This window comes from Kryptolebias marmoratus, linkage group LG3 (genome assembly GCF_001649575.2).
Source record: "Kryptolebias marmoratus isolate JLee-2015 linkage group LG3, ASM164957v2, whole genome shotgun sequence".
Taxonomy (NCBI): domain Eukaryota; kingdom Metazoa; phylum Chordata; class Actinopteri; order Cyprinodontiformes; family Rivulidae; genus Kryptolebias; species Kryptolebias marmoratus.
Genome location: NC_051432.1, coordinates 11,513,449 through 11,539,008, shown reverse-complemented (window position 1 = coordinate 11,539,008; position 25,560 = coordinate 11,513,449). Strand labels below are relative to the sequence as shown.

Here is a 25,560-nt window from a genome sequence, read left to right as displayed (position 1 = left end):
TTTTTATGAATTTAATTACTTGACCAAGTGTACCATAAAATCGCATTGAACAATTTTCTATTGGAAATGCATTTTGTTTAGAGACATGGAGATAAATGCATATTATTACAGATGTAGACTTGATCCTCTGAGAATATTTTTGTATTTTTCAAATAAATATTGAATTTTTTATGAATTTATTTCTTTGCCTCTGTGTGGTATCAAATGACAGTTAGCTTTTCCTTCCCGAGCTTTCTTCACAAATTCTACCGTTGCTTCTTACGAAGCGCCTTTGAGTACACACCGTCCTGGCGAGCTTCGACTCGGCCCGCTCGCCGAGAGAGGCGGCGAAGCCACGCTGGCGAGACGCCGGGGTCGGAGCACGCGGACAGGGGCGGAGCATGGGGGCTTGGAACCCGTTGATAACTGCTTGCAGTTCTAGTTTTAATTTGAGTTTAATCCTTGAGTTAACTGATCTACAGCTCTGAAACAAATCAGCTTTTCCTGATTTTTCTCTTATTTTAATAAGTGCGTGTTTGAGTAAAATGAACATTTTCGAATTCTTCTATAACCTGCTGACATTTCTTTCAAATTTTAAATAAAAAAAATACCATCTTGGCGTGCTCTCCACCAGGCTTTCACATTGCTGTTGAGTGACTTTGTGCCACTCGAAGTAAAAGAAATGAATCGGCTGAGATTTGTTTGAAGATCTTGTGACCGTCCGTCTTCGTTTCCAGAGGTTTTCAGTGGAGTTCAGGTCTGGAAAATAAGGCTAGGCATGACGGCGACTCAATCGAAACCTGACAGTCACTGTATCCCTCCGCCAGTAATGCCAGATTAAACCCTCTTCACTCAAAACGTTTATTTTTTTCTTCAGCTCCTTAGACATGGTCTGTAATTATTTTTTATTCCTAGCCGAGTTATGTCCGGCAGGGTTTTTGCCAGCCAGCTGCTCCTATTGCGAGACGTTAACGAAAACCAGAGCAGTGGCTTTTTAATGCTTTAAATAAGATTTGGTTCAGATGATCACCTAATCAGAAACTCCTTAAAGTAGAGCGAGGCGAGTTTGTGTTGGAATTCAACAGACACTGGAAGGGCATGGCTTCTAGAGATGCTGATTGTAGGAAGAAACGGGCCGTGGTCTCTTCATTTGTAGCATAAAGGCAATGTGTTTTTGTGTCTCTTTAAGTTGTGAGAAATATATTAAAATCTCTTTTTCTAATATAGCAAATGTTGACCTTAAAGTAATCATATGTAACATTGTGAATTTTAAAATAACTCTGCTTTTGTTTTGGTACTTTTTGTGTCGTTGGTGTTTTTAGTCCTAGATTAGATTGTCTGCTTAGAGTTATACTTTATTATATTTTCTTGTTGTATCTCTTTTGTTTTAGATTGATAAAAACAGTTCTTGAAACTGAGTTAAAGTTCAAGAATACATCAAACCAGGCCTTTATCCTTGGTATTTTATCTGCTACTTTGGGGAGTTTGGCTCTAATAGCTGTTAATAGTTGTATCATTGCATTTAATGTTGATTAGTCTTTAGAATGACAATAAATTATGAATCAACCCAGTTTTAAGAAGTTAATATTCTTTTGGGCTTCTGTTTCTGCATTCAGAGCCATCATGTTTGGGTCACATGTTTGTGGCAACATTTTAAGTGAAGCTCAGAGGAGCAGGGAGAAGAAAATGTTTTTGTCGGCCGGCCACGGGTGTCAGATTTCAGTTGTGAGTACGACGCCGCAGACAGGACGTTCAAAAAGGGAAGGACATAGATCTTTTCACCAAAGAAAAGAGGGTAAAACAGGCGTTCTCACAAAGGTCTGCCGTGTCCAGAACTCCTCAGGAGAGGGAACTAAGAGCCCCCCCATACAGTTCCTTTCAGCCATAAATCTGTGTGGCCAAAGAAGGGGCTTGTTGCAGCCAAAACAGGAGTGTCAAAATAAAACCTTCTCCCATAAAAGAGCCCACCCCCCACCTCCTCCTTCCCCCTTTAGGTTGAATGAAGTTTTGTGAATGAGGGGAAGACTAATGATTTCTTCGCCCCTGTTTTTGCGCTCTGAAGTTCCTGTCAGCTGCTGAAATGGTCCCTGCTAACTCTCAGAGCGGCTCGTTGTAAACACGGCGCCGTCGGTCATTTCAGGTCACCGGCCACAGATCAGCTGCATACTTCTCCCATAACAGGACGCTCGCTCGTGGGGTCAGTTACCGTTTGCTATTTTTCCACCCATAGTATTGGCCGCTGCTCTTTAAACACGCTTAACATCGCCAGTGTCTGTTCACCCCTTGGATGTGAATTCACCGTTATTGTTGCTGCCGACATGTAGTGAGACACAGGAATTAAAACTGTCATTTATCCATGAATTGGCTGTCTGAATGCCCTCACAGGCTGGAGACACTTATGTTAGTATGTATATTTGGACCTTAGAAAAACCGGGACAGAATTTGCAGAGCTGCTGAAACCAACAGCTTCAAATGTTTTATCATCCAAGATGAGCGGTGGCTACTATATTCATGTGCCTCTTGGCATGGTGTGTGGTCCTCGGCTATTAACTTTTTATACCGAGAGCACACGGAGGTCCTGCAGATGGGACAGTGTGTGTTCGTGCCCTGGCAAACATTTCCTGGCTATAGAGCTGCGTCTGAGTGACGGCAGGATTTATTGCAGTGTTTTTGCATGATTTTCAGAAGATAGCCGGCCTTTTGTTGTGGAAGAGAAGCTAAGTTTAGGAACTAAAAGATCTTAATTTGCCATTGATTTTCACAAGAGCTCAGACGTTGATATTCTTCTTATTTAATGAGTGGACTTGCATATAATGAAAATAACAAGTTTGCACCAGAATCCCTTGTTTCTTTCTCCAAACAACAACTTATCTGGTGCTGCTATAAGCTGCAGAAGCAAACGTTGGGAATTGAACCACGGTTGCTTCGTGTGTTTGTAGCATATACTCCAAACGTCAGTCAGACATGCACATAAAGGTGGAAAAAAAATGGCTCATTTACCAGGAACCAGTTTTTGATGTCAACTATAACTCACTCTGTCCTGCCATGTTGCTCTGATTTCAGCAGTTCAGAGAAAAAATAATAAACACACAAGGTCATCCTTGTTCTATCCTATAAGAATGGATAGAAAAAGATTTGATTTTTGACCATTTTTCTTATCTGTAAAACTCCTTGACATGATTTTTGTTATCATTTGTTTATCTATATTGAACTGATTTAAATTAAATGTGCTTTATCAACAAGTGCACCAATAAAACATATTTCATGCTAATGTTTGAAGGTTAAAAATAAATGATATTAGTGTTGTGCTTGTTTGAGGTGTGTGATTAGACGGTAGGTGGACACCCACGTCTTCATCAGGACTCTCTGAATGACGGGGAATTGGACGCCATTCAGATAAATTAGACTCTGCTTACAGAGTCAGGTAATAGACTTTATAAAACCTGAATTTATCAGCCTGTTTCATTTAAGAGGTTTGCATCTTAGAAAGTAAAGCTGATAAAGTTGTCCGAGACGGGTTTTTTTTTTCCTGTTAAGTAACAGCCCATTCCCTGCCAGAGGCTGCTTTTAGTCAGAGTTATATAACTGGACATAGTTGGTCAGTGACTCCGCTGGTGTTTTTTTGTACTTTAATTGTCTTTTTTTGTGTTGATTCTGGCCACAGCTGTTTTTGTTCCCCTGTGAACCAGACATTGGCTGTCCGAGCGGCTCGTTTCCCGTCCACCAACACAAAACTGAGATTAAGATGAAAAGAACCAAAAAGGCCACAGAGTAACCAACACAGTTATAACTACTGCATTCCCTGTTTTTCTTTCTGTTTTTTCTTTCATCAGATATGTGCGGTGTGCTTGGAGGAGTTTAAACAGAAAGACGAGCTGGGGATTTGTCCGTGCAAGCACGCCTTCCATCGGAAGTAAGTAGAAGCTACTGGATTCTTGACGTGCGTGCACGTGCACATAACAAATACACACTGAGACAAAGGTGCGCGGATGAGTGCAGGTTTCCCCCGGTTTCATAGATCAATCAAAAAGGCAGAAGTGTTGGCAGTTTGAAATGAGATGGGACGTGATGGACAACTTGAGCCCACTTTTATCCAGCCCCTCCCTCTCTCTCGCTCTTCTATTTCGACTCGTTTACATCATCGTGAGACCTTCTGTGACCCATCTTTTCCCCGGTTGCCACGAGTGGTGACCGTGTATTTCTCCTAATATAGCGGCGTCCAATCCTGGTCCCGAAGGGCCGCTGTCCTGCTCGGTTTATTTGTTTCTCTGCTTTGACACACCTGATTTGAATGGCTGAGTGATTAACAGGCTTCTTCAGAAGCTGAGGAGCAGAGAAACATCTAAACATGGAGGACGCTGGCCCTCCAGGACCAGCACTGGACACCACTGTCCTAATGCGTTTGCTAGTAAAGACATTAGTTTCTCTGATTAGTGGTGTTTTTTTTTAAATGACAAAGTCAAAGTCAAAAAAAGACATGGAGCACAGTGTCATGTCTCTTAGCTGAATTGGAAAAGAAACAAAAAAAACAAGACTTTTGGACTTCAGCTGACTGAACTCTGTTTCTTATTTATACAACAACTCACTTGTTGAGTAAAGCTAACAGAAAAGATGTTGTGAAAGCAGCAAGACTTCATCAGGTGCTGAACTGAGCTGAATCGACCCATTTCACCGGAGCGGCCTTGCTGTAATTTTTTGGAACCAGAGTCTGCTCGCCGGAGATGTGGAGCTTTAAGTCCCGCCCACTCCTCCGGAAACAGTCTGACCTTTCTGCCAAACAGGAACGAACTGACTACAGCTAAACACAGTCAAAAAATAAATATTTGAACATGCGTAGGAAGATAGGAACTTGGTGAATCAACAAGTCAACGCCTGCAAAAAAAATCAGAAATTTTTTATTATTATTATAATTTTTTTCTTATAAGGGCAATATCCTGTTCCTTTAGGTGTAGGGTAAGAGATTTAAAACTTGTACAGGAACCAGCTGACAGATCCCATATGAGCTGCAGTATTTCTATATACGGTCAATGATTTGAGCACAACTGTGTCTTGGGCCACCTGCTGTCAGTCTACACAAGCAGCGCTGTCACCGCAGGACGGTTTCTCATTCTTATACCACCATACTAGGCTGTAGTTCAGGTGCTGAATGTATTTGTAGATGCATCAGTAGACCTGCTTCATGTGGTGATGGTCACTGAGGACACACGTAGGGATGCATTTTTGTTCCAGATATGAACATATATAATATACTGTACGAAGAGCTGTCCACCAGTTCTTGAACTACCCAAGACAAATATACCAAATATGAACAGGATCCAGGTTTTGTTATATATTTTCACTTTTGTTTCACTTCTGTATAGTTTTGCTTTTTAAGCAGATCTTTTCTTTACATGTGCGATGCACTTTCTGCCTTCAGTTCAAGTTTAAAGCTGCTGCAGAAGTTTAAAAAGCAACACAGGTCACCAAGATTTCACCGGATCTTTATTTATTTTTTTAAACCGTTTTTCAAAATAGATGATAAAATCAGGGTAAAGCTCCACTGAGATAAAACAAAATGGACTCTGATCATGCCTATGAGAGACAGATGGATGATAATGAGGTTAAAAAGTTGTTGTTTTTTAATCAGTGTCTTTTGTAAACAATTAAATTGTGATTAAAAAAACGGTGTCTGTGTCAGCCATTTTAAAACAAGTTTGCTAAGCTCTGAAACAAGTGTTCCTAAAGAGCTAAAACTAATGTCAGGAATTTTGCTAAAGCAGATTTGCATTTAATGTCCTCATTAAACTTTGCACTTATTTGACTGGTTTTGAGTTTAAATGAATCACGTAGCAGTTTTGTACATGTATACGGCCTCCAGCGTTTGCTCCAAAGAAAGGCTCCTTCTTCCTGAAATGCCTCGTTTTGTAATTCAGGTTTTTCCTTCGTCGCGTGTTTACCCTACAGCAAAACGCATATGCGGTTCGCTTCCATAGGGGTGAATATAACACACCTTTAAATGATCTTGAGCAGCTTTGTTGCACTCGGCTGTTTCCGACCTGCCAGAGTTCACCGGGCCTTTTTAGAGAGGAGGGCTTCTAAAAAAAGTTATCAGTTTACGGTTTACATGGGAGCATTTAGCAAAAATAAACAAAATCTAGCTTTTTAAATATGTCTGACCCGCCTTGTCTCTCTCCCAGGTGCCTGATTAAGTGGTTGGAGGTGAGGAAAGTGTGCCCGCTGTGCAACATGCCCGTCCTGCAGCTCGCCCAGCAGGCGGGCGGCGCCGACCCGCCGGAGCCCGTTCAGCAGCCGCTGCCTGGCGTCGAGAATCTGGTGTAGCGGACGGCGGCCTCCTTTTGCAGCACACGACAGACACACACACGAGACCCCCCCACCCCCGACACTCACGCTCTCACCTTTTTCAAAGGTACTTTTTTTTTTTTTTTTGGTTTGGGTGTGTGGACAAGACTGGAAAAAAAAAACTGGAGTTACTGCACACACACAGAAAAAAAACAAAAATCAACTGTGATTTTTAGCAGCTGCCATCACCTTTAATTTAGCATCACTTTGAAGAAAAAGACTGGATTTCCTTCGGCCAGCTCTGACTGATAATCAGCTGCTCTCATGGTTCCCCTGTTCACGGACAACGAAGACGAGCTGATCTAGAAGGACTTTTCTTTTGTCACTTCGTCACAACCAAAGCGCTTCTCTGGAGGGCTCCAGCGACAGACCGGGAGGAAGACGTCACAAAAGCCAAGAACTTCAAATACACTAAATATATTTTATTTTTATTTTTAAAAACAGGCACTTTATAAGAAGGCAAACCTTTTATTTGCTTGTGGCTCTTAGTCCGAAGGTCATATTTTTTTTATATATATATATTTTACCCTTAACTATTATTTCTGAGATCTGGAGTTTTCCTTTTAAATTAGCTACCTTTTGATGTTTTTACCTTTTAAAATATATCTCAAAGGGACAATAACAGCCGTCGACGGTGGACGGCAGTGAAAGTGGTCACTGGTTTGTGTACAGATTTTACATAAACACGGAACAACAACAACAAAAAGTCTGATTAAATGTGAATTTTTGGAATGTGTTTAAAAATCACACAAACGGAAGTACACCTCTCTCCAGGTGTCGTTGCTGTTTTCCCGTCTCTTCCATTCGGGATCTCTCCAGCAGAAAAAAAAAGGAAACTTTCTGCACCAGTATTACTGCCCGAGCCGCTCGGCTTCATCTCGAAACTCTTGTCACAGAACAAAGACCCGCAGGTCCGCCACGCCGAAGACCTCCGAGGCCACCGCGGAGGTTCTCCATCGCTCTGCCGGCTGCTTTCTTTTCTTTTTTTTATTATTTTTGTTCGTTTGTTTAACTTCTTAATGTAACCGTGGCTCACTTCAGATTAAGGTTTACACAATTCAAGATCAAGAAACGCCAAGCCTTTAAAAACAGAACTGTGAAGGTCACATGACAGATCCTGCAAGGAACTGATTGACTCTTGTTTTTTGGAACAAATCTGATTGAATTCCTTCCTTAAAGCGTACCGACAGCTTTGTTGTTCCTTTTTTTATTTCTTCCCCCAACCCTAACAGAGTACATCTATTTATTACTGACTCTTATTATTATTATTATTATTTATCATCATCTTCCTGGTACTGCCGCTCTGAGAGAACGGGTTGTTTGGATTGGAGCCCGGAGTCCAGCCATCAGCGGGGAGCTCAGCAGATCTGCCGGGCCGACAGCTGGAGCTGCAGAACTCTGTGGTCAGCAGGTCGGACCGAAGCGGCGCTTTTTTTTTTTTTTCCATTCACGCGGACGCGCGGCCAGCCCCAGTTCAGCTGTTTCAGCCGCACTATTCCGGCGCTTTCGCTTCTGTGTGTCTCTTTCTGTACGGTACACGGCGCTTTTGTTCGGCGCCACTCGTACATCTCCTCTGAACCCTGCTTTTTTTTTTTGTTTTGTTTTGTTGTTTTTTTTGTTAGCTGCTTTTAGTTAAAAAAAAATAATTATTGTTGCTGCTTTGAAAAAGCTTTATTATGGGATCTCCCTGGTGACATCAGTGAGGGGGGTAAAAATAGCTTTTCCGTGGCTACAAATAACCAAGACTTCAAATAGAAATATTTCCTAACACTTTGTAAAAAAATGACACTGTAGCAGCTCTGCTCTAAAACTGCAGGTTATTGCAGGATATCATTCATTCCTAGATTTAAATAAAGTTCAATTTATTCATGCTTAATGCGCAGTCGTAGTCCTACAGGACGTTGTTTGCTGTCGGATTAAGAAATATCACATTCTGTCTTGTAGCCACAGGAATGTAAACAGCTGCCACATCCTCAGATATTACCGACTGAAAAACATTTAATTCCCTTTCAGTTCGAGCCTGTGATTAATAGTTTCTTTGTTTTTTTTGCTGACATCAGTAACTTGTAGCCACAGAGTGATATTTATTCCCACTGGTGTTACGCAGGATGTTTCACGATGATGGATGTAGGAGAAGTTGGAGATAGTTGGTCATATTTAAATATTTTTATTTAAAGGCACAATCTGTGATTCCGATGGAAACGGGACTAAACCCCACTTTGAGAAGAGAAACCACAACAAAGCTCACTGGACATTATTTATACTGAGAATTTCCTATGTATTTATGAGCTGTAAAAGGGTTGGATTGCAAAAGATGTATTAATTAATAGTGAAAGGACATTCAAGTAAATGAAATTATGTCCCAACTTGTAGGGAAACGGGTTGAGATTCAAAGTCGCGCCTCCGTAATCATCTCGGATAAGTCGCTGATTGTGTCTTCGGCATCATTTTTTTCTTTCCTTTAACATCATCAGTGCGAGTTTTCCCCACGCAACGCGGCGTGTCAGGAAGCAACCGTCGCTCTGACCTCTGCTTTGAATGTTATTTTTCCCCATCGGGCGAACGCGGGCTCTGCTGAACGCAGAACGGCAACTATTAACACTACTTTGCACCCACGTTACAGAAAACTGCCACAGCGACAAAGAAGCTGCACTGAACTGTATCTTATTTGCCGAATTGCGATGAGAAAACTCTTGTGTTGAACAAAAAGAGAACAAGCTGAAGGGCCTTGGTCTCGTTGTCGTGTGACGTGCTGTAGGCTTATGAAGAGGCTGTGACTGTTTCCATGACTTTGTCTCCTCCTGCTGATGTTTCACAGCTTGAGACGACACATCTTCCCCCATAGGATTATCTCACCCTCCCAAAAAAAAACCCTCCTTCACTCCCTGCCCCAGAACGCCACTGCTTATAACGCAGTTCTGGTCACAGATGGATCACACAGGAAGGACAACCATGAAAGCATGCTGCGCTGCATCACTGTTGTTAAATGTAATGGTAGTATCACTCGTGTATTTAGAGAAAAGGTAAAAAAGCACAAGAAGTGCTCCTCTATATGAAACTTTACCGGCAGCTGCCTCTTGCTGCCGTTCGGCCATCTTTGACGTCGTCTTTGTGGACCCCTTCACATGCGAGCTTCCCCGTTTTTCTCTCCCACGTTACGCCTTCCCGATCCCCCTGAGAGACTCAAGTGCCAAATTAACACGACATGTTCTGAGTTAGAAGTCTGAGCCAATAAAGGAAGGAAGGAAGGGGGGGAGAGGCTAAAGGACTGGAGTCGGTCGTGAGTGCAGTAATAACGTCTTCCCACTGCTGAAATCATCGCTGACGTCAGTGTCGCTCCTGAGCGAGCTGTTTATAAATAGACCCACAGTCAGAAACGCCGGTTCACATGAAATATTTACCGACACCCAGAGAAGGAGGCCGACCGGCTGAGGCTGTCAGGGAGGCCCGGCGCCGCCTTTACCATTTGCTGCCGAGCGGCGCGCTCCAGCAGTTTGACGAATTACGCTTTTATTGACAAACTTCAGAAAATGTAGGGAAGTTTCCCCCTCGTTAGCCGAGGGTTTTATTAGGTTTTTCCATGATTGGCTGGAGCAACCGGGACATTTCTGATCTGTAATCTGTATCACTGCCTTGTTAAAGTGAACCTTCATCCTGTTCTTATGGTGTCTTATTTATTCCACTGTAGCTCTCACACACACACACACACACCTTTTAGTCCAAACACCCCTTTCCCACCCTCCTAACCTCCCTCCAACCCATTTAATTATTTTTTTTTTAACACTGATTATGTTTGTGAACGTTCACAGACATTGTTTGTAAAACTAAGAATTCTGCAGCAGAATATTTTTGGAGACAATTTGCTGTACAGTATTTGTAAGCTCTATTTTTGTATATTGCTTTTTTTTCTTTTTTTTTGTTTTGGAAAAAATAAAATAATATGCATTTTCTTTTCTTCCTTTTTGTTTTTGCTAATTTTATGTTTACTCATTTTCAGAAAATGTTGCATGTAACTGACTTGAACTGTAAATAAAATTTCCAAGTTTTGGAAAGATTTTCTGTGTTTTTGTTGCATGAAGGACTTTGACCTCTCAAGGAGAAACGTCAGGACCATCGGATGAAACATGAATAATGTACGTTTGAATTATTTTACTGACAATAAATACAAGCTGTGGATACTTAGATGGAACGAAAACACGAATATGTTGTATCATATCGTTTCTAAAGTATACAGGTAAAAGTTGAATGATGTAAAAACATCTGTATACTTTTGTTTACGTTTAAATGTTTTATCAGTAAATTCAGGATTCATGACGTTTTATGAGTTCATAAGGCTTTAAATAAGATGTAACACTGCCACCTTGTGTTTAAACACTAGGTTTTGTTTTAGTTGCTAAACTTCATCTTAATAACAAAGTCTAAATGTCAAGTCTTCAGGAAACATTAATAACTTTGATTTTAGTCACACACACACTAAAAATCAAACCCATAAACAACTTAAAGGCAGTTCCTTTGACAAAGGGTCTGAGTTTGTTAGAAACTATTTTTAACACAAACAAAACATTTAAAATAAAACCTGAATGCAATTCTTTATTATCCACAAAAATTGAATTGTTACTAGTATTTTAATTTTTAAAAAATGTGATAAAATTCACTTATCATGTTCTGCTGGTATAAAAATGTAGATTTTAATTTAATGTCTAAGTGAGTGGTTCCAAAGGTTGGGGTCCAGAAACACTAAATTGTAGATGTAGAGATGATCTCCAGAAGTCAAATAAAATTGAAAAATAATTGCCAATGGCATGTTATTACTGTTACTGTTACAAAGGCTAAAAACAATCACCGTACGTGGGTGGAGGTAGTGTAGTACTAGTTTAAGCTGCTTGTTTATTTAACTTTTTAGCAAAGTTTGTACAAAACTTGGGGTCACGAGTCCTTATTGTGTGAATCTAAAAGGTTTGGGAACCAAACTAGTTGTGTTTGACTGCTGCTAATTTACAAAACAAAACTTGAAATCAGGTGAAAAAAAATGTTTATTTTGATCTGATTTTAGTAAATATTACAATGAATCACTTTAGGCTGAGACTACATGAAACAAATCTGCCTTTATGAGGTAAATGTGGGAAAACAGCACCACCTTGTGGCTAAATGGTTACAGTTCAAGTGTCTTATTTTTTATAAATGATCTTTTTTTAAATGTACATGTTTAATATTAATTCAGTTCTTGGCATTGGTTTAAAATGTTTTACAATTTACTTTTTAGAATATTTTTGTATTTAAAAATAAAATGTATTGGATTTCTGCACTGCAACTTTGTCACCCTGTTTTGAACTATTTCATTTGTATTTATCTTGTTTCTGATGCAGAGAAATGCAACAGAATCCTGTTTAAGTTTGGACGGTGAGCTGTCTAAACTGGACAACAATGAAGTTATTTAACCTGAACATATAAGTGCATCCGTAACTTTTGAGAACCAGAGTCAAAAAGCTATAAATCTCAAACTTTACAGATTTTATTATCTGAGCTGATGTTACGGCTTCGATTTACCTGCTTCCCTTCATTCAGTGATTTATTTTTCTAATTTTTAATCATCTTCATTTAATCCCAAACTAACAAACATTACGTCACTTTCAGGATGAAAACTATGCCTTGTCAGTTGTCCATTAGACGAAATTTAACTACCAGAACACGTCTTTAGACTCAATGAGGGTGAATTAATTCAGTTCTGCTGCTCTGAATCTGTGTCTGAAGTGTTTTATATTAACGAGCACATACTGAATAAAATGTAATTTGATTATTTCATTTCAGGAAACGTTTTGCAACAGAACCATATCTATTTTTTCTTAAAGAAGAGTCCTTTCTAAATCATTTATTTAAAAAAATCTAGTTGCTGTATGTTTGTTGTTTCCTTTCAGAAGATTCTTAAGTTCGGGTGAAAGACATCCCAACACGCAACATGGAGGCACGAATACCGAACGGCTGCATTTTATTGTCAGGTGGTAGAACCTTGCGCCACGTGTTTCTGTGTCTTGGTTTTCACGTTCTGCTTCTGTGACTTCTCCAGCAGAGCCAGCGTGTCTCGCTTCTCGATCTTCCTGAGGTGCTTCTTCTTCATCCTCTTGATCTTCGACGTGTTGCGGATCTGCGGGACAAACGAGACAGATTTCTAAACAGTGCTTGAAAGCGATCTTACTTCTACCTCGGCGACCACCGCCGGATGTCTACGCGTGGAACCGTGTCTGTGTGAAAGCTGCGGACGCACCACTTGAACGATCTCCGCTCTGCGCTCGTTCTCCTCGCGCCGTTTCAGGTTCTCCTCTCTCCTTTTCCTCTTTTCCTGGGAACACAAGTGAAAGCGCGATCAGGAGCAGAACCTTTCATGAAGGAACGCAGGGTTGGTCTGGCACATGCGGGACACACTACCTCTTTCATTTGAGCTTTCTCCTCTTTAAGCCTCGAGGTAAACTGTTTCACAAGCTCCTTCTCCCGCTTGGCCTGCATCTTCTTCTCCCAGGAGGAGCAGAGCGGCTTATCTCTGACCAGGGCAGAGAACCTGCAGACAAAGGGTTAACACACACAGATAGAAGTGGCTGCTTTTATTTCTAAACAAGGTAGGACCTCAGGTTCAGGAAATGATTCCTGACAGCTTATTGTACGGACAGGAAGAGCTCAGGTTTATCATATGATCCAGTGATTGTTTACCTCTGCTTATTTCGGTCCTTCCACACTCTTCCTGATTTGGGTTTTCCCAAAGGAACCACCGGGATCTGTTTGGCACTTGGCTCCAGATGAGGTTTCTTCTTCGGGATGGTATTTGAACCCTCGGGTACTGTTTCTGCCGGAGCGGCTCTGGGTATCTGGAGGTCCTGGCCGCCCTGGATTGGATCTGGCTTCGCTGCAGGAGCCTCCTCTTCCTTCTCCTCCTCCTCCCTCGGCGGCTCTGCTGACTCCGGTTCCGACGACAGGCTGGGTTTCTCGACCGGACTCTCGGGTCTCCGCTCCGGGACCTCCGTGTTTTGTTCCTCCACCGCCGGCAGCTCTTGGAGGACCGACCTCCTGGTCCTTCTGCTGGGAGTCCTCACCGGGAGCTGGGAGTCGAGCAGAGCGGCGGGAGGGCGCACCGTGCGGCCGCTCCGGGTCCGTCTGGCCTCCGCTGGCGGATTCTCGACCGGCTCCTCTCCCGCTTCGGAAGCGACGTTTTCCTCTGCCGCGGCTTTCTTTCTCTTTGGCATATTTATCTGAACAAAACTAACAACGACACTTAAATAAAGTGAACTCCTGCACCCACGTGTGACCACTTCTAGCCTGACGTCCCAGCGCTGTTTATGTACGTTGCTCTGCTTCCGGTGTTGAAGCTGAAAAGTAACAGCGCGGTGCGATGTCGCCCCCTGCAGGCGCGGAGGAGAAATTGCTTCAAATGTTCCTCAAAAATACACGAAAACAGCTCAATTAATGCTTAGACAGAGCATGATCATTTATTACACAAATATGTTTTTTAATGAACATTACTAAATAATGCAAATTATATGGAGTATTTACTGAGCCTATACCTGTTCAGGTAAAACAAATGATAATAATTATGATGTTTTTTGAAAATGAAAAACATAAAGAGCTCGGTTTTACACAGTATCTAGTAAAAACTGTGGTGTCTCATGTATGCAAATAACTTCACCATCCTGTCCAAACGTAGAAGTGGCTTCAAGAAAACCTTTCTGGACCCATAAAAGAGCCATGTCTTAAATCTGAAATTAAAAACCTGATTTGAGTCTTTAAAGAAAACTGGATGGTAGCTAGAAAATTTTGCATTTTCTGCTGAAAATGCATTGGGATTGGTGAGTAATGAGTGACTTCGCTGGACCTAGTTAAGGAAGCTGAAACCAAGGTGTTAAAACAAGCAGAACAGAAAGCAAAATTAGCAAAAACCTAAAAATTGCAAAATTGTAGCTAAAAGCTTCAATTAGCAAATCATAGCTCAAAGTTAACAGCCTCAAGAGCTAATTTGCAAAAAGCTAAACTCAGCTAAACACTAGCTACAAGCTAAAAGGTAATATTAGTAAAACTGTAGCTACAAGCTGAAATGCCCAAACTGTAGTAGCAAGATATAATAAGCAAAATAGTAGCTAAATTCTTAAAATTGCAAAACTTCAGTTGAAAGCTACAATTAGCAAACCATAGCTAAAATTATCTAAAGAGCATATTAGCCAATGACTAATATACTAGTAATACTAGTAGTGCTAGTATTTAAGTCATTGATATTAGCTACAAGCTAAAATTAGCTGGAAAATAACTACAAAGTAAAAACAAGCAAAGCTATAAATAGCAAAATGGCAGCTGACCGCTAAAATGACCGAAAACAGTAGCTAAAAGCTAAATGGAGCATAAGAACACAGGATTAGAGTCAGTTTATCAAAACAGATCTTAAAGAGAACAATGTTTAGAAGGAGCTGAAGAGATGTTGATGTTGATGTATTTCTATGTGAACTTTTTTTTTAAAAGGGAAATTTGCAAAGTAAATCATAGCACACAATTCCCGATCGAGCTTTTAACTATTCAAACTTTGATATTTGAATAGTTAAAATGGCTCAAAATATGCAGAAGTAATTTGAGTTAAAAAAAAAAACCAGAAGGAAATATAAACAAGAAAACAATGCGAATGCGGACGCAGCAATCACACAACATACGTGAAAAAATAAAATAAAATAAAAAATAGTTCTAAGGTAATAGTTCTTTAATGTGCACATTTTTAAAAATATTCTTTTATTCAAAAGGCAGTCATTATTCAAACCTCATCCTGTAAATATGCTGCGCAACACCGCCCCCTACTGACCAAAAGCAACCACTGCACCCAACCGAGTCACATGATTTCACTTCCGCACCTCATGATGTCTGTCATTACAAACATGCACACAGGGAAGTGATCTGGGCCGTAGCTGGCTGTGTTTGTGTTAAAGCCGAACGGGACGAGGTTCGGTGAAACATCTGCGTTTGAAAGAGGAGAGCCGGCTTCGTGAGAGGAGCCATCATGCCTCTGATCCGCTTCACCATCATCCTGCTGCTGCTGCTGCTGTCTGCTCAGTCTGTGAGTACACATGAGCCTGAGCTTCTGGATACAGACACACATTCAGCTCTGCACACATCAGAGTTTGTTTGGTTTTTACAGGTTTATCTGCCAACATAAAAAACAAAGGCAGGGTTTGGGATTCTGGTCTTGTTTTTTACTGAATCTAAATCTGTCATCTATAAGGTCTAAAATTTAGTCTGATGTCTAAAAAAAGCTGACAGAGCTTCAGTTCTGGCTTAATAACCTTTATGGTGAAACTACTGCTCGTTTTGATTTAAAAGAACTGTGTTTTTAGTTGGCTGTCACATCACCGAGTCATGTGAGGGTGAATCATAAAACCTTTACAGTCCTGTGCAAAAGTCTTAAGTCATCCTTCATTCCTTTATGTTTTGCTTGTCGGAGCCAGTCTTTCTTGCAGTTTTTAAAGTGTTTTTTCTTCTTCTTCTTCTTCTTCTTCTTTTAAACAGAAGGTCCGTTTTCTTTGGCTGCTTTTCAGTCATTTCAGCCCAGTTCCCAAACACTACCACTGTGGAGATATTAGTTGTTGTTTAAACTTTGAAATAATTCAGGCAGAAAAAGGCTCCTGAACCAAAAGATGAACCCCTGTTGTACTGACACACAACCACAGTCGTGGAGAAGTAGGGGGTGAGGAGCGTGACTCCTGATGTCCCCTGATGTTGTCCACATTCAGATAAGACAACGTGCAGCAGCGGTGTGAATTTCACACTTCCCCACCCTTTGTTCCTGTTTAAGTGAAGTGAAAAAGTTGCAATGTAGATCTTTTAAAAACCTTTAGAAAGCCTGAAGAAACATTGATAAAGGCCATTAAAAAGCCTGACTCCTTAGAAGCAAACCATAAAGAAAATAAGGCAGCTTTCAAATTTTTTTTAAAATGATATTATGTATATTTATACATTGAGTCTGTGTTGACCTGCAGCTCGGAGCGTCTCCATCGTTCAGCCTGGACTATGAGAACGACTGCTTCCTTAAGGACGGACAACCATTTCGTTACATATCAGGAAGCATCCACTACAGCAGGATCCCCCGGGTCTACTGGAAGGACCGGCTGCTGAAAATGTACATGGCAGGACTGAACGCCATCCAGATGTAGGTTTGATACGAGGTCGACTTTGTTGAGTTTGAGTTTAGGCTCTTTTAATTGATTTAATTGTTTGTTTTTGTTGTTAGAAGCCGACTCACTGAACGTGAACAGAGCCAACGTTTCACCATTATCTTCTCAGATTCCATGAATTGTTTGGCTGACTTGGGTTCTTTGATCACTTTGCAGCTACATTCCCTGGAACTACCACGAAGCGTTTCCGGGTCAGTATAATTTTACCGGAGACAGAGACCTGGAATATTTCCTTAAGCTGGCTCAGGACATCGGTTTGGTGGTCATTCTTCGCCCGGGACCGTACATATGTGCGGAGTGGGACATGGTGAGCCAAGGCGACATGTAAATATGGTTTAACTTTGGGTTTTAAAAGGTTTTAAAGCACGGAACTCAGAAATTTTAATAGGGAAAAAAAGGATAATAGATGATCCTTGGAGAGTAGTCTGAATCAGCGGACTAAAAGACAGTCCTGGGGATGATCAGTGATTCTGTTCAGCCAAAATAAAACCTGGTTTTGTCTCATGATGGATTACTTCCTGCCCGCTCAGCCCAGCGTTCAGGTTGAGACCTGACACATACGCTATCCACAGGATACTATGAATCTGCACTTTTAAAAAAAAAAAAAGCATTAAAACTGTTTCAAGACGATAATGTTTTTGCTGCTTGTGTTAATTGTCAGGGCGGTCTGCCAGCCTGGCTCCTCAACAAGAAAAACGTGGTGCTGCGATCGTCTGACCCAGGTGAGCGGCAGAGACACGGGGCGGAGGTGTGAGCAGCTTCTCATGCTGCAGAAAACCCACAACGCTGTGCTTTGTGTGTGTGTGTGTTCCAGATTACATCGCAGCTGTGGATAAATGGATGGGGACGTTGCTGCCGATGATGAAACCGTACCTGTATCAGAACGGAGGGCCCATCATCACTGTACAGGTAGGTGTGGAGGGTCTGGGCTCGTTTCTGTGGGCTCTACCAGGAGTTGGTATCACCCGCCGCCGAAAGTGGAAGGACATATGCCCCGTCTGTTTGTTTGTCTGTAGCGTTAGCGAAACTGCTCACGAACCACTGGACAGATTTTAGTGAAACTCTCAGAAAGTAATCATTGGTTTGATGAACGCCACAGCCGACTGATCTTAGGAAACACAAAAAATGGCTAAAATGGCTGCATTTTTAGAGATATTCAGCTCAAATTTAGCAAAATAGTGGCTGATTATTATACCCAACACGTACTCCGAGCACTAACTGACTGCAATATTTATTTTTAAAATTTTGCCATTAACTGTTACGGTGAACTCTGTCTGTCTGTTAGCAAAATATCTCATGAACATCTGGACAGATAGTAATGAAACTCTCAGAAAGTAATCATTGGATGAGCGTCTGTGACTGGTTAGATTGTGGAGTCACCCTCATTCAAGATGGCCGCCGCAGCTAGTTGATCTTAGCCAGCACAGAAAAAGCTATAAGTCGGTCAGTTTTTTAGATATTGAGCTAAAATCGGGTGTGGTAATAGCTGAGAGCGATTCACAACACTTACTTTGAAAGATGCAGGAGATCGTTCAAAACTTTATAGACAAGGTTTGACCGAAATGGCCATAACTCTGTCCCTAACGTGGCTAACGCCTCACCCGTTCGTTTTATTTGCAGGTGGAGAATGAATACGGCAGCTACTTCACCTGCGACTACAACTACATGCGCCACCTGACCCAGCTGTTCAGGTCCCACCTGGGCGACGAGGTGGTGCTGTTCACCACGGACGGCGCAGGGCTGAACTTCCTCAAGTGTGGCTCGTTACAGGGGCTGTACGCCACCGTAGACTTCGGGCCTGGTGAGCGTCGCTCACCGTTTGTTCGATTTTAGGAAAGAGTCACACGTCAGGCACCAAGTCCCGTAAACTGAACGGGAAAAAACGCGGAGAGCCGTGCGCATGTAGAAAAACCAGTTTAGCGTAGATTTGAAATTGAGGCTTTGGCGTCTCGTTCCCCGTCCAGGATTGTCGCCATGTCACGTTTCAGATTAGTCAGACGTCACGAGGAGTTCGCGCAAACAAATGCACGCTCATTTCTGCCTTCTCTCTCCGCCAGGGGCAAATATAACCGCTGCCTTCGATGCACAGCGACACGCTGAACCTAATGGACCTTTGGTAAGCTTCTTCCTCTGAGCAGTTTTTATCGCCCGGCAGGCGATCAAGTTTTCTCTTGGGTGTGTCTGTCTGTCTGTTGCCAAAATATCTCCTGAACAACTGGACAAATTTTAATGAAACTTGCAGAAATCAATCATTGGGTGTGCGTCTAGAACTGATTAACATTTAGAGCCAAACTGATTCAAGATGGCTGCCATGACCAACTGACCTTAAAAAACACAAAAGTCACTATAACTCAGTCAGTTTTAAAGATATTGGGCTAAAAATTTTTGCGTGGCTATAGCTGAGCTTCATTCGCAACACATAATCCAAGATCAACTCCCTGCACAAGATTTTTGCCTAAAATTTCAACAATAACTGTAGGTGTAAACCCTGTTTGTCTGTTAGCAAAATATGTTCTGAACCACTGGACAGATTTTGATGAAACTTTAAGAAAGTAACTCTTGAGTGTATATCTACAACGCATTTACTTTTGGAGCCGGTCCAAAACAAGATGGCTGCCACAGCTAATCAACAGTGGCCAACACAAACTTGGCTATAACTCAGTAAGTTTTACACATATTGAGCTAAAATTTGATGTGGGAGTAGCTGAGAGTCATTCACGACACATACTCTGAGTGTGACATTTTGCGAGATCTCGCATGAGATTAATGTTACTTTCAAGGTTTAACCAAAGTGGCTACGACTCATTTTTCAAATACGAGGATCTAAAACTCTGGCATGACAGCCGGCAGACGATGTGTGTTTCCTCAAGAGATGCTAGGCCTTTAATTAAGCTTTAATTATACGATGCATGAATAAAATATTAAGCTGCTTCTTTCATTACAGGTGAACTCCGAGTTTTACACCGGTTGGCTAGACCACTGGGGGTCCCGTCACTCCGTCGTGTCGTCTGCTTTAGTGGCCAAATCGCTCAGCCAGATTCTGTCTGTGGGAGCAAATGTCAACTTGTGAGTCCGCAGACGAGTTCAGGCGCACTGATGTGTGCAGATGATGGCTCTCGTGAACGCTCTTTTACCAACCTTTACGTCGCCCTCAGTTGTGCATCACACATTTATTCCATCATGAATATGATGATATTCCTGCTGCACGTGCCTCAGGCTGCACCAGAAGGGCTACAGCTAGCTGATGCTGCTATTTGCTCCAGCAAATGACCCCTAATTGTATGTAAATGACTGTGTAATGCAGTGATGGTGCTTACAAACTATCTTTGCACTGAGTTGTTTTCAGATGGCTATAATTCACACTCAGACTAGCCCTTAACTTGTCAGTCTAATCAGAACTAAACTATTTCTTCAAATGGAGGCTGTTCAGACTTATCTACAACAGGTAAGATGCTAATTGTTCATAACCTTTTCACAGAACCCCACTTCAAAAAGATCTGAACTCTCTCTTTAATGCGTTAGTTGTAGAGATTTGAGAACACCCCTAAATGTTTGTCCCCACCAGAACTGATCGGCGCTTTTATGGCTTCAAAATGGTGAAGTGCTCATGAATTTGGCAGATGGTCGTAATGTTATGGCTCGATCATTTATTTGGTTTATTTATATGATGTAAAACAAAGAAACTAAAAAAACTACTTGTAACAGAAACATATTTTACTCCTATAAATGATGTGAAATCGGTGGATCATGAGCCCTTACCGTTACTGTGTACAGAGGAGTGTTTTGGTTTTGGAAAATCTGTTTCATATTTTAAATCTGTGATATTTTAGTTATTTTGAGTTATTTGTCTGACATTGAGTGGAGGAAGGTCTGTGTTATGTGTTACCAAACAGATACAGAGAGGTTCCAACAACAGGTTGGTATTAATGGGATATTGGTGTAAAAGCAGAAGAGTTAAAAAAAAAGCACTTGTAAAATTCAGTAGAAAATGGCTGCATGCGGTGAAACGTCACAGATGGTGGCTTCAGGGTCAGCGTTTTCTGAACCCCTTTCTGCTTTGCCTCAACGCACAGGTACATGTTCATTGGTGGAACCAACTTTGGATACTGGAACGGTGAGTGGACCTTTTTTTTTTTTTTTTTAAAGTATGCATAATAAAATGAAAAGGTAAGTATTTGCCCCGCCTGACCCGACCCGTGTCTCCACGCTCCCAGGTGCCAACTCGCCGTACGGCGCTCAGCCCACGAGCTACGACTACGACGCTCCGCTCACGGAGGCGGGAGACCTCACGGAGAAATACTTCGCCATCCGAGACGTCATCAGCATGGTGAGAAGAACCACTTTAAAAAGGAACTCTAACAGTGTGTAAAGCGTTATCGCCTGCTGCCGTGAAGGGCTTGCAATTACCTGTCTGTGTGCTTATTTGTCTGTATGTCTGTTAGCAAAATATCTCATGAGCTCCGTGGGCAGATTTCAGTGAAACTTTCAGGAAGTAATGACTGGATGTACGACGACAACTGATTCAATTTTGGAGTCAACTAGATTCAAGATGGCTGTTGCGGCTAATCGACTAAAAAAGGCTAAAACTCAGCCAACTTTGCAGATTTTTCAGCTACAATTTGGCATGGTAGTAGATGAGCATCATTCCCATCAAATACTCTGAGCTCTAACGGATCACGTGAGATTTTTGTTTAAAACGTTTGCATGCTAGGCAGCAGGCGATATGGATTTGTTTAAGATTCCTTAAAAAATATGATTTTAGGAGTATTTTAATTATATCGGTGTTGTCTGGAATAATGTTTGTCTTTTCAAAATAGTACAATAAAATACCAGAGGGACCAGTTCCACCATCAACGCCAAAGTTTGCATACGGTGCTGTTAAAATGAAGAAGGTAAAAAGTTACATGACTTTACGTTCGTCTGATTTAGCTCCTGAAAATATTTAACTTTATATAGTTACAGTCAGTTTATGTTTCAGATCATGAAGAATTGCTAATGAAATGTCGTTTCTGGTCCCCTGCAGCTGCAGACCGTGTCAGACGCCGTGGAGACGCTGTCTTTTTCCGGTCCTGTGAAGAGCCCGTATCCACAGACCTTCATAGATTTGAATCAGGTATCCTTCAGTCGGTTTCTTGGTGTTCTTCTTTTAACAATAATGTGTTTCCTGTCATTCATGGATTTCTGTCGGTCCTCCAGGCATTTGGGTTTGTCCTCTACAGGACGACTTTGCCCGTAAACTGCAGCGAGCCCACTCCTCTGTCCTCGCCGCTGAACGGGGTCCACGACAGGGCGTATGTGTCCGTGGGCGGGGTGAGTCTCGCTCGCCATCATCAGACCTCATATCCCGACTCGAGCAACGTCTTTGTTTCAAACTTGTGTGCAAATCTACTTTGTTAAAGAGGTTTTAAGTGTGTATGCACTTCTACATAACATCAGGACTGGATTCTGTCGTTTGCAAATTTCTTTTTAGGTGCTGTATCTGATGTGTTTTGCAGCTGAACTGGATTTTCTGAAACTTCTGAGTTGTGGTTTTACAGCACAGACCGGAAGTACAAATGTGTCCTTTACGTCCTCCTAAACTGAACGGGGTTTGTAAAATTTCAGGAACTAGATATGGAGTCCAACAGTTTAAACCTTTTATTCTCAAATATACTGAGTAACTAAAGACCTAACGTTCCTTGAAGGAATGCAGATCACTCGCCACCTTTCATGCTTCAGATCGTCTTACGATTAGAAATGATGGAGTTGCTGCAGTTTTGGTCAAACTTGGAAGTGAACATTATCCTCTATCTCAGTGCTTCCCAAACTTTTCAGCTTTTGACCCATAAATTAATAGTGACAAAGGTGTGTGACCCCATCTGTTGGCTGTTTAAACATCCCAAAATGGTAATGACCCTATTAAATAAGAGCATAATGACTACACAAACAGTCCTAACATCCATTATGCTATTTTTTTTAAATCAATTTATGATTTGTATTTCAATTCTCTCTCACAGTTTTAGTGCAAATATATCATAAAAACTAGTTTTTTAATTGCTGGTTGATATCAGGTGATTATCTAAGGACGCCTACTTGGTGTTGGGTGACCCACATTGGGGTCCCGACCCCAACTTTGAGAATCATTGCTCTGTCTCATATGCCAGATTGCAAGATGTCACCTGATCTTGCAGGATTTGTTAGTGTTTGGGGTGTGTGCTGTAAATAACTGTCATCTACTACCACATCAGATTTTAGCTCAGAACGTGTAAAATTCATTGACTTGTAGCCATTTTTGTGTAGGCAAAAGTAAATTAGCTGTGGCGGCCATCTGGCATTGGGTGGACTCCATCAGTTAATCAGAGGTAGATGTACATCCAGTCGTTACTTTCTTAGGGTTTTACGAAATCCGTTCAGTGATTCATGAGATATTTTGCTAACAGACAGACAAACAGACACAGGCAAAAACATTATTGCTCCGCCTTCAGCTGTGGACAATAAATATAAAATAAATAAATACATTTAGAATTTCAGAACTACAAATGTTTTCGTTTCTGAGCACATTTTCACAGATATAAAAGCACTGTTAGCTGAAAACAAAAAAAAACTGACAGTCACCCAACTGTTCACAGCAGAGCAGCTCTCCATCTGACCTGATGTAACCCCAGCCATCGCTTCACAAAGTGGCTGCATTTCTCAGGTATTTATTTTTTTTCTTTTCTTTTCTCCAGTCGGCTGTAGGGATCCTTGAGAGGAACAAAGTCCTAACCATCAATGTGACTGGGACTGCTGGCAGTCAGGTGGACGTCCTGGTGGAGAACATGGGCCGAATCAACTACGGGAGGGACATCAATGACTTCAAGGTTTTATTTACGGCTAAAATTCATCGTTTCAACTCCGTCAGACTGATGTTTGGAATCATTTAGAAGATTTGTTGCTGGTTTTCCTCTCCCAGGGTTTGGTGACCAATCTGACTCTGGGGGCAGTCCCCCTCTCCGGCTGGACGATGTACAGTCTCAGCATCGATGAAGCCATCAGCCAGGGCCTGCTCGGACGTAGCGGACATACTGGGACAGAACCACCTCAGCCTGCTGCTCTGTCTCTTCCAGCCTTCTATGTGGGCAGCTTTATAATCCCTGACGGGATCCCAGACCTCCCTCAGGACACCTACATCAAACTGCCCAACTGGACAAAGGCACGTGACCCGCATGGCACCTGATTGTATGTTTCAGTCTTTACGAAAACACAGACGAGCTGGAGAGAAACCGCGCTACATGTTTGGTGAATTAAATGGAATAGGAAAAGAAAATTCATCATTAGCCACAATGATATTGTGCTAAAGGTTTGTTTTTTAATAGAACAGACTTTTTTTAGGGTGAACTTTATGAAAGTGATGCGTTCTGTGCAGGTGTTATGAACAATAATATCTTACCTGTCGTAGGTAGCTTTTTGAACGGCCTCAGTTGGAAGAAATGGAGTTAAATTCTGACCAGATTGATGAGCTAATGGCTAGTTTGAGCAAAACCAAGACCGAAGTGGGTTGCTGCCATCTTAAAACAACTTGAATCGCAAAAAACTTTGTAGAGATCCATGTGAACGCTATTTAATAAACTTTTACACTGCTGTTAATTTTACATTACACAGTTATTTTGGTATAAATGTCCTGATATTCCTGCAGCAAGTGCTACAGCTAGCTGCTGCTAATGCTACTTGTGCATGCTAATGACCACAGAGTTTGATGTAAATAGCAATGAAATGTGAAAATGACGGCAAAGTAAACTGAAATGCTTTGAAATACTTTTATGGTAGCAACAATCCGCTTTAGTCTTAGTCCTGATCAGATGAGCTGTTAGCTCATCAGTCTGGTCAGAATTAAATCCTTATTTCTCCAAACTGAGGTTGTTCAAACAGCTATCTACAACAGGTAAGATACTGTTTGTTCATAACATTTGCACAGAATCCCACTTCAAAGTATAAGGTCATTTAATTTAGGTTAGTATACAGTATCTAAATCTGTCACTTAGGCTAAAAAACTTTTAAAGAATTTAGTGTATAAAATAATTTTGGGGGGAGGGAACTTTAATTATTTCTGACATGCCAGACTTTGTAAGCGACATAAAATAAAATACAGCTTTGTTATAAAAATTTTCAAAAGGCATTATAATTCCTATTTTAAAATGAGCAAGATGTAAATGAGAAGTTGCTGATTTATATTTATCATTTTCTTCCATCATTTGTCTTTTTGCATGTGTTTTTTTTTATCTCCTACATATATTTAATTTCTAAATTTTTCTGTGTTTTTTTTTTTTTTTTTTTTAGGGGCAGATCTGGATTAACGGCTTTAATTTGGGGCGTTACTGGCCAGCTCGAGGCCCTCAGGTCACCCTCTTTGTCCCAGCCAACATCCTCAGCACCTCCGCCCCCAACAACGTGACCGTCCTGGAGCTGGAAGGGGCCCCGTGTGGCTCCCAGCCGTGCACTGTGGAGTTCACGGACACCCCGATCCTGAACGCAACGGTCCACTCTGAATCCAGTCGCCACAGACGACTGCTTGTCAAAGAGGATTTACTGTGATGGGAAGGGAAACACTCGGCTGCACAAAGGGAATCAATTTGCACTTTAGACTCGTTGGTGTACTGGCCTTAAATCAGCTCTTGTTTTGTGAACTCAATGTGTGCCTGATTTTATTTTAAACAATCTTATGTAAAAATAGGTTAATTTAGGGGATTCATTGTCAATTTACCCTCAAATTCTAGTGTTATATTCGTTTTTTCCTACCTCACTGGATCTGTGCGACAATCTTTTTACAGCTTCTTCTCGCCTCCTCCTAAAGGGATTGTTGGCACTAAAAGCCAATTCATCCCACTGTGTATTTCAGGGAACGTCTTTTTTTATGTTAAACCCTCATTAGGGAAAAATGTTGAAATCATACAACTGAAGAAGTCTTGAGTCCGGAGCTTTTGTTCATTCAGAAAGGTTTGCACTGAACACTGAATCTAATTTAATACTTTTCAAGCATGTGCCTTTTAACACACACAATAAAAATGTAATTTACTGGTATTTCAGTGTCCCC

At 41.4% G+C, this 25,560-nt stretch overlaps 3 protein-coding genes across 5 annotated transcripts in view; 2 read left to right on the top strand and 1 right to left on the bottom strand.

Annotated features, from left to right (window-relative positions):
- rnf24 (ring finger protein 24) overlaps window positions 1-9,241 on the top strand; it is a 32,257-nt gene extending 23,016 nt beyond the window's left edge. For 2 of the 3 annotated variants that reach the window (XM_017406724.3, XM_017406715.3), the window contains exons 5-6: window positions 3,813-3,892; window positions 6,156-9,241. In XM_017406724.3, the coding sequence (XP_017262213.1) occupies window positions 3,813-3,892; window positions 6,156-6,297 (222 nt within the window). In that variant the 3' untranslated portion in view covers window positions 6,298-9,241. Of the gene's footprint in view, window positions 1-3,812; window positions 3,893-6,155 lie in introns of those variants that run through there. The other variant, XR_005232946.1, reaches the window with a different exon arrangement.
- A 2,092-nt stretch (window positions 9,242-11,333) lies between these two features.
- Window positions 11,334-13,669, bottom strand: ccdc86 (coiled-coil domain containing 86). The gene is made up of 4 exons (XM_017414048.3): window positions 13,021-13,669; window positions 12,742-12,871; window positions 12,581-12,655; window positions 11,334-12,460 (listed from the first exon to the last, which is right to left on the bottom strand). The coding sequence occupies exons 1-4, from the start codon at window positions 13,548-13,550 to the stop codon at window positions 12,311-12,313; spliced, it is 885 nt and encodes a 294-aa protein (XP_017269537.1). The 5' UTR covers window positions 13,551-13,669; the 3' UTR covers window positions 11,334-12,310.
- A 1,523-nt stretch (window positions 13,670-15,192) lies between these two features.
- Window positions 15,193-25,547, top strand: glb1 (galactosidase, beta 1). The gene is made up of 16 exons (XM_017409259.2): window positions 15,193-15,397; window positions 16,317-16,486; window positions 16,668-16,818; window positions 17,173-17,233; window positions 17,326-17,420; window positions 18,132-18,312; window positions 18,569-18,627; window positions 19,456-19,577; window positions 20,585-20,625; window positions 20,726-20,838; window positions 21,329-21,403; window positions 21,535-21,624; window positions 21,708-21,821; window positions 23,219-23,350; window positions 23,443-23,682; window positions 24,807-25,547. Exons 1-16 carry the CDS (start codon window positions 15,341-15,343, stop codon window positions 25,059-25,061), a joined length of 1,956 nt encoding a protein of 651 aa, XP_017264748.1. The 5' UTR covers window positions 15,193-15,340; the 3' UTR covers window positions 25,062-25,547.
- Window positions 25,548-25,560: the final 13 nt, after the last annotated feature.